Source organism: Poecilia latipinna, unplaced genomic scaffold (assembly GCF_001443285.1).
Source record: "Poecilia latipinna isolate Pla-1442-1.1 unplaced genomic scaffold, P_latipinna-1.0 Scaffold1101, whole genome shotgun sequence".
NCBI lineage: Eukaryota > Metazoa > Chordata > Actinopteri > Cyprinodontiformes > Poeciliidae > Poecilia > Poecilia latipinna.
The window spans coordinates 87,577-97,061 of NW_015113717.1; the positions used below are offsets into that span (position 1 = coordinate 87,577).

A 9,485-nucleotide genomic window follows, 5' to 3' on the forward strand; every position below is an offset into this window, starting at 1 on the left:
TAAAAAAAAAAAAAAAAAAAATTTATGATTTATATATATATATATATATATATATATATATATATATATATATATATATATATATATATATATATATTAGGAGATTAATAATTAAGTTTGAGTCATTACCTGTTGAGATATGGAGAATCCTATGATTATATCCCCCTCTGGAACCTCCCAGGACACGGTTGCTGAGTCGGCTCGTAAGTGCATGACGGACACGTTGACCGGGGCGGGGGGCCGGTCTGCAGGAAAGCAGACAGGAAGAAAGAGTCTTAATGGTAAACAGTCAGAAACAATACAAAGATGTAGCTCTATCGCTTAAAATAATCTACAAAAAAAGAAATTAATGAAATCAGGAGATGGTTGTTGACTTGTCACAACATGATAAAGGTTGGAAAAGGTTCATGTTTTATATCTGCATTTCACAGAAGATAAGAGTCAAATATTCAGACTGTGGGGAATATTGCAAGATCGCACAAAATCAGCTGGACAAAATATGGACACAAAAAGATTAATTTTTGGCAACATTACAAGAGATCCGACAAATTTTTGGTTTGTAATGCTGCGACGGAAAAGGAGCCTATTATCTGGACTAGAAGTCCCACAAAGTCTCTAACTTTGGTGCAGCTGGGAAAGCATTTGAAGTGTGTACCCCAGAGAAAGAAGGAGATCTTAAATTTAAAATATGCAGCTGACTTCAGTAGACGTTACCTTAGCCATCAAATCTAAGAAGCTATACTGAATTGAGGAGTTACAACTATTTCTGAAAGGGCATTCCAATCTGACTGTGCTAAAATGTGTGAAAGAACTACAGAAGTCATTGATAAATTAAGCAAATATCTGTTCAGCCTTCAGTTTTAACCTAGCTCACAACTAACGGTTTACGTCAAGTCCATATGCCTCAGACAGGATGATTTTTCCTTTCCTCTTTATCGCTTTGTCGTCATCTGTCACAGTTTGGTTGGCAGCAAACATTCATGCTGCGAAGAGGGGAACAAAAGCCTGTGAAGAAAAGAGCCAAAGATAAAAGGGGTGACGGTTTTAACAGAGGAATCTGTGCAGCAACGTTGTCTCTGAGCGATCGCACAGGTCAGAAGGACAGGAAAGATGGGATTGGCTGTAACCACCAGAGGTTCTGTCAGGGCTTTTGTGTTTACTGTGTGTCTTATCAAGTTTGTGAGCTGTCAAATTAAGCCGGGGAATGCTATTTAGAGGCTTAGGCCTGTGGAAATGCTGCAAATGGGAAGAAATGACAAGAAGCCAAATATGAATGACTATTTTGAATCGAATGGTAGACACATTTAAAATGTTGTCACTTTTTGTGAACAGAGAATATTTTGTCCAGTCAATTTTGTGAATAAAAGATAAAAAAAAAAAATAACTCGGCAACAAAACTATTCATTCTATTTCCCTTTTTGGTTGTTGTGCTTTTGTCGATTTTACCTTGGAAATAATCATGGTATTCGGGCCAAAAGACGCAATCGATGCTAATTTGAATCTGCTCAGGTCAGGTCAGGCCACAGTGTCTTCTACGGATCTAAATATATTTCCCTCACAGTGTAATACCAAGCTGTTAGTGCCGGGGATCCAGGGACAAAGACCTCACTTTTACGAAATACAACATGTTGCCCACAGCTGTAGTAAACATATGAGTAACTTAAAATAAAAGTCTGGAAATAAGTTGTATTTATTAATTATCTGCAAGCAGCATTCCTACCGAAAAACGTAATGCCATCTATGAGGCACAGTGGTGTTAGAGTCATGGCCGAGGCTTAATATTTTTATTATAATCTACTCAAGGGCATTTGCCACAAATGCTGAAATATATATATATATATATATATATATATATATATATATATATATATATATATATATATATATATATATATGTGTGTGTGTGTGTAATTATATGTATATTTCGCTGAATTGCAGAGGAATCTATAAACACATTTGTTTAGCAACTAAATCCAGACAGAAAACAGTTCATTTAGTGAAGCTATGACAGCAACAGCAATAAATGGTTAAAGAAATAAAATAGGACAATCTTCAGTATGTTATGCTATGCACCACAGATTTTTAATGTACAAAATATTCAATTGAGTGCAAACACTTTTGTTCATGTAAAAGAAGGAAAACTGTCAGGATTTGAGTTAATTTTTCTAATCATATTTCTCATCCCATAGACCGAAAGGGTGGCTGGGCTCTCCCTTAGAGATAGGGTGAGAAGCTCGGTCATCCGGGAGGGACTCGGAGTAGAGCCGCTGCTCCTCCACGTCGAGAGGAGCCAGTTGAGGCTCGGGCATCTGGTCAGGATGCCTCCTGGACGCCTCCTTGGTGAGGTGTTCCGGGCACGTCCCACCGGGACGAGGCCTGGGGGAAGACCAGGACACGCTGGAGGGACTATGTCTCTCGGCTGGCCTGGGAACGCTTTGGGATTCTCCCGGAGGAGCTGGAAGAAGTGGCTGGGGAGAGGGAAGTCTGGGCCTCCCTTCTGAAGCTGCTGCCCCCGCGACCCGACCCCGGATAAGCGGAAGAAAATGGATGGTTGGATGGATGGATTTTCTTTTGCTTCTAATGAGACAGACCTGTAAATATGGCGGCACATTTACATGCTACAGTTCTGCTCATCAAGACAGACTGCGACGAGAACTACAGGAACAATAACGAGTTCTGACTATGGAGCTGTACGTCAACTTTCTTCCTCGTAGGTGGTTACATTTTTCATGTAGCGTTCCAGCTAAACGTTATGAGCACCTTCCTTTCTTTGGTATTGCTGCTGGGGTTGTTTTTTTTTTTTTTTTCTTTTGTGAACAAACACCATCATGCCCTAATTGCAATCAGTACTTGTTTCAAAGCGAGCCCTCAGCAGGAACAGGTGTAACATTTATTCAGAGGAGGACACGTTCATTTATCTTTTAGGTCGCTGTCCTTTAGATAATGAGATTGCAGTCAGCCAGACATGCGTGCAAACGCAGCTACTATCCGTGATGCATTGCCTGCTGGTCATTCGGTGGTGATGAGGGAAGTAACTGCTCAGTAAAAGAAAGGTGAAGACTCAACGCTAACATTTTCCTATAACCTCACCGTTCTCATATTAGTTTATTCCAGAGCGAATACGCAAGAATTCTTCTACAAATTTAAGGTTTGTTGGCACACTTGGCTGTTTTCATAGTAATATTTTTCAAAGCGTAAATTGTTTGTAAAGAGGTTTATAAAGCCGAACAATTTCATGAATTTTCGGTCTGTGTGCAGTTTTTCTTCCCCCCCCCACTACACCCCTTCCTGTTTAGTCTTGCAGCAGAGAAACTTGTCACGGCAGACACCTATGTTAGCGGGATGCTGATGTTTTTCTGGCACCGACTAAGCCCCACAACGCACACCATGTTATGTAAGATCTGAAATTAAACAGCAATATGTCACAGAGGACATGGTCTGTGTCGGTGCGAAATAAATGGTCCGACCCACCAGGGACGTGGGAGCGCTGCCAGGATGAATCACAGCGTATAGCAAAAGCCCAGTGCATTAACTAGAGTGCACATGGAGAAATTGTGAAAGTGCTGCCGGATCTTTGGACAGCCGCAGAGCCCCGTGGAAGGGAGCCCAGGAGGAATTTGTTGGAGTAAAATATAAAGCTGTGTCATCTTATATTTCTGACCTCTACGTTTGCTTGCAAAGCACAGTGGACTGTTAGTTTATCGACTGCACAAACGTTCACATCGAGACTGAGAGGATGTGTTTTTTTTTAATGGTCAGATAGTGGAAGCTTTCATTTATAGCAAAGGGACAGCTTTGGCAGATTTTCGATGATGGGCGACTGAGACAATGGGGTAGAAATATTAAAAACCCCGCAGATCATGTTTTTATTACAAGTGATTTGATATTTTAAAATCTGTGGATAATGTACAAGTCTATAGTGGCTAACTACTGTCACCCAAAACATTTCATAAAATTAACTAACACTGAAATAATAAAATAAAATCAATAGCACTTTTTGTAATGAATTCTAGGAACTTTCAACTATTAATAATCCATGATTTCCTCTTTCCCAGGGATATGAATATAAGGTAGTGTAAATTCACATTTTAATTTGCCACTCTTCAAAACAGGAAAGACAAGAGCACATGTCTAAAATCTGCCGATGTGTGTTGAGTTTTACAACAAACAAAATGTGTGTTTGTGTGCTATGTCTGTTTTAAGTTGCAGGAAGGTTGCTGGATTAATCACTCCTCACTAAACAAGAGGACTTTTATTTAGTCATGTAGCCAAACCAGATGCACTAGATGGAGAAGTATTAAGGAATTTCTAAATAATACTAGTCTGTGAGTTTTGAAAAGCATTAATAGCCCAAGTAAAGATGTATAAAAATATCAAATAGCATCTTCTCACTCTGAAATGTAATGAGGATTCCAACCTTTTCATTTAAAAACGTTTAATGACTGTTGAAGACGTCACAAAATAGTTGCTTCTATCACAATCACTGGTACTCTACAAGGAAGGCTTTGCATTACTCCAAGCTCTACATAATCAATTATAAAAAAAAATAGACTTGTGGCAATCAAGCCAGAATGAGCACATGCCTGGAGGCATGTTTTTGGGCCATTAAGTCTTCAAAACAAAAATGTAAGCATTTTAAATTCATCTTAGCCAGTGGTGCCAATCATTGGCACCCATGCAAACCAACACAATGACTTTAATGGGCAAAGAAAAGTGTTTAACTTCAAAACTTTTAACTGTAAGCGTCTGGAAAAAGCTTAAATCTATTGCTAGAAACATGTTTTTGAACAGGCTGAAACTGCTTCTGCTTCAAACTGAAAACCAAGTCTGACATGAATTAATACTCTGCTCGTTATTCAGTGCCCATAAAGGGACCATCTGAATAATGAGTTCAGTAACAACACAATAAAACTCTCACAGTTGCATAACTCATGTTGCTTAAACTCCATTTAAAAGGCAAAGTATTTTTTATTTTATTTTTTTTACCAGAAGAAGGACCTTATGTCACTACATAAAACAAATCTGATTCCAATTACTTCTGATATAGTTTAAAGGGCCGTTTAAAAAGCAATCCTTTTCCAATATTATAAGGTAGCTCATGTGTTGATTGATTTCCCAGTCCTCCATCCCATATTCTGTGGTGGAAAGTCAAAATGTTCCTCCACTGCTGGAGGTTGCCTTGCAGCTGCTCGCACGCCCCACTGCTGCAAATCACCTGGCAGTCGGGCTCAGGTAATATCACGCTGGTTTAATCTCATCTGCAGCGATGCCTCCCCAAGTGTTACCTTTGAACGCTGCTTCTCTGAATCCTTTGCACTTCCAGCCTTTTTATGCGAAACAAGGTGAACTAATGGGATCGTTTTGTAAATGGCTTTCCTCTAGTCCAGGGAGAAGAAACCGAAGCAACATTAAGCAATAGGTGATTATATTTTCCCTACATGGCATTACTAATTGCTAAGACTTTTTTTTTTTTTTTTTTTTTTTTTTTTGCTGTGTGTTTATAATCCTGACAGGAATAGGTGTGCTTACTGTCATTTATGTTTGAGGAGCCAAACTTTCTCCCCACTGATCCAGACGCTGTCAAAACAGCAGTACAACCAGCTGGATTTAAGTGCCTGTCTAATGTGTGCATTTTCTCCCAATCCAACCCTTTCAGCTTCCTCAGCTGAAAGTCAACACCTCACTCAGCCAGGAACTGCAACGTGGAGCATGCAGCATGCAGCATGCAGCAACGTCGCAGATTCATGAGCAGGTTTCGTACAATCGGGGTTTTGTAACCTTATTGTAACCATCAGCCACAGCATGTATTTACAGGTGTTTAAAATGTATCTCATGTGACGGGGAATAAAATTATGGCAACGTCAACAAACGCTGCCTTTCATTTGAATTGATTCGGCTCGCATCCAGTGCCACTATATTCGTCAAGAACGTGTCAGCAGGTTTATGAACAACAGATTGCCAATTTGATTTGAGCCTAGCTATCCAATAAATGCAACAAATCTTAAATAACACACACACAAATAACACAGGCCTGAGGCTCTGCCAGGGACTCGTGTGCAACTGAAGAGTTTTGTTTGAATGTAAATTGAAAATATTTAGCGCTCGCTGGCATCTGTTGTAGAAAATGTGAATTCTAGATTTTTGATTTATTACTTGCAATCATTTTCAGTTTTGTATGTGTGTGTAATCGACATGCAATTTTACATAACGCAGTTTTAAAGATCTTTAGCCTGTCAGTGATTCTGTGATGATGGCTGAAAAGCATCGTCAAAAATCCATCCACGGTGTGGCATATTTTGCAGTAATTACGTATTTTTTTTATTTTTTTTAAACTTTCAAGATAATTACATAAGCTCTGTAAAACCTCCCTGTCATTTTTTTTCTTTCTCTGTTGCTTTTAACTAAATATTTTAACTAATCCAGATCTCATCCTGCATAGCATGTCACTAGGAATCTGTAAGTTCCTGGACATGTATGTTAAAATTCAATTGATTTGCTTTCAAAGGTTACCTTTGAACGCTACGCCAAGTGAATACGCTTCTGAATGTCATGTTTGCGATTTAAAGAGCTGCTTTCCCTGCTCTTGACAGCAGCGTAGGAAACTGATCAGAGATGTTTCTAACATCATGTGTCAGAGCAGAATATTAGAAAAAAAATGGTTTTTTTTAAAGGATGACAGCAAACACCCCCGCACAGAAACAGTGAGGGGCCAAGGCTGATTCTTTCACAGGTTCCACACGATTCCACCGAGAGGCAAAGAAGGATGACATAAAGGTAGACAGATATACAAAGGCAAATATGCTGTTGTGGGTATGCAAGCATAGTGACAGGAAACGCCTCAAAAATACAATTCAGATTTAAAGATAGCTGAGAAAAGGCGAAAATGTGCAGCTTGTCATTTTAAACTTTCCAAATGAGCAACCAAATAGATAAGGTTTAGGATTTCTTTTTCCCCCCTCTCCTGCTCTTGTTTGTGTGGTATTTCTAATCTTTTATGTAAACAGGCTTCTCAAAATTAGCTATATGTGTGCATGTGTGTATTTTTAGTCAAATATGTTGCCTTTAATATTGTCAAAAAAATGACTGAATAGTTTTTTATGCAGCTGCTTAGACGTTTTATTTGATGCAACAGATGGACAGACGTTTGTGTTACTTTTATCACAACATTTATGCTATATACTTGAAGAACTTAAAGGTGAGCATCATGCATCATATATAAAATACACTAAGTTCGAAACAGCAGATGAGTATGTGGAAAACCACATCATTGCTGAACGTGGTGGAGAATTTGTGACGTGTTGAATCTGTTTGAAATACCAGGACAATTCAGATAATTATCTGGTTTTATCTGGTTTTTCAACTGGGAAGATGATGGTCATGCTTGGGGCTTTCAGTAAAATAACTGTCTAGAACACAGAAATTACTTGTAAGGCACAAAACAAATATTCTTTCATGGCCACCACATTGTCCAGATGGAAATTGCAAAGAAAACTCGTGGCACTGAGCTGAAAAGACGAGAGCATATGGGAAGCCTTCGGACTGTGAGATTGTGCAAAGAGGTCAAATGCCCTTCTCTCTGCCAGCATGAGCAGAGTGAAATGGTAAAGGAGATCATTTAGGACGAAGAAGAAACCTCACTAATTGTGTCACAAGTGATTTTGTTCAAAGATATGTATTCATTTTAATGCGACATAAAATAAAGCTTGTATTCATGTTAGTTTTATTTAAAGTAACCAATACAAAGACAAGGATTTTTGCAGAATGTTTCCGATATTGAGGTGCCAATAAGGAGTACAAAACCTCATCTTTAACATATTAGTCATAACTTACAACTATGACTGTGTTGTTGTTGTTTTTTATATAATAAGGTGCACACAAACGCAGAGGGTTTGTAATACTTACTAGCTCCTACCAAGAAGATGTCGCTGCCAAAAAGCAACAGGAGCACCGAGTTGACCAAAACAGTCAGACGACCCATGCCTCGGTAAGAGGTGGCTGCTCTTCTTTAGATAACAAAAGGGGATGAAGCACCTATCTTTAAAGTGCAACAAAGCCTCAACTGTTCATTTTGGTTTTTAAACACGTAAAGGTGTTGAAATTCCTCAGGGGATATGAACGGTCCCCGGCTGAATCTGGCTGGAGCTGGTCAGTCCGTAGATAACCTGTGAAACAACGTAACGCACGATGCCTTCAGAAACATTTTCTTTCCCCCCCCCCCTCTCTCTCTCTCTCACTCAGCCTTTAACAATCCAGCGGCTCATTCTTCCATGATCTCAAACAGTGAACAACGTGGGAGGGTTTGTTCGTCTAAATCCGGCGGCAGAGACTGCGGAGCTCCATCATCCTTGAGGTCATCGATCATCGGTGCGCACAGGTGCGAGCAAAAAAAAAAAAAAAAAAAAAAAATAGATGGACAAGAGGAAAAATGGACCTGGCTGGCAGATTGAGAGGCGTGATCCAGAACCACGGACAGCGCCTACAAGTTTGCAGAACCTCCACCCTCCTTTCCTCTCACCGTCTCTGTCTCTCGCGTCTGAACGTGTTCATTCACGGCATTGGTCCTTCTGCGGTACTTTTTTCTGTTGAACCCTATAACAAGCCCCAGTAACGTCACAGGTACCCAACTCCAGCGCACACGCAGGACGCACCGATTTATCATCCACGTGTTACAAGCGGAGATTGTTTGCATCGATTCGCTTGCCGCTGGCACTGCGGCCGCGTTGCACATGTCCAGCTGCTTTTTTTTTTTTTTTTTTTCTAACTATTGCGCAATGTGGGGAGACGACACTTAACAGCACTACGTACATTGACATGTTGCTAGACAACGAACGTAGAGCAAATTCTCACTGAATTAAACTGCATCCAATTTAAACACAAGCAATGCACTTCTGCATTTGCTAAATCCAAGGGTTAAAATAATAATAATAATGACATTATTCGCTTTGTGCACAAGCAGCAGCAGGTCGATGCGCCTCTCACCCTTCGTGCTCTGCGCAGGGCCCTAAGACACGCCATGTAATCAGGAAGATGAATCATGCTGATAAGCTGAGTGCATTGCCTCGTAGGAGCATCGTTTGAAAGCAAACTGCTTGTCTAAAGAAACGGATATCAAATCCCTGTGTTTTTTTTCTTTTGTTTATATAAAAGCTTTAAGTTTTATGCCACAAATGAAGTGTCATTATAAACTTAGTAAAATCAGATCACATGCGTCTATCAGCGTAATCACTCAGCTGCGTATTGGTCGAGAAATTATTGCTTCCCTTAACCATTCGAGGTTTTAGATGACTGGTGGATGTTTATCTGCTCTTGATGCGCCTGACACGGGCAGATTTGAAAAAAAAAAAAAAAAAGAGAGAAAAAAGATGTGAGCTAGATTTGCCATGACCGCTGTCTACCTCTAGCTAACATTGAATGGTGTTCGTCTCTGAAATAGAGCTTGACAGCACAGCAGCTTTGAATGTTGAGCCATTTTCTTCTGTAGATGT

At 39.8% G+C, this 9,485-nt stretch overlaps 1 protein-coding gene across 1 annotated transcript in view; it reads right to left on the reverse strand.

The window, feature by feature from the left end:
* The window catches only part of fndc4a (fibronectin type III domain containing 4a), a 23,613-nt gene extending 14,872 nt beyond the window's left edge, over positions 1-8,741 (reverse strand). The window contains exons 1-2 of the mRNA XM_015052312.1: positions 7,903-8,741; positions 130-245 (exon numbers count right to left, since the gene is read on the reverse strand). Coding sequence (XP_014907798.1) covers positions 130-245; positions 7,903-7,978 — 192 coding nt within the window. The 5' untranslated portion in view covers positions 7,979-8,741. The remainder of the gene's footprint in view (positions 1-129; positions 246-7,902) is intronic.
* Positions 8,742-9,485: the final 744 nt, after the last annotated feature.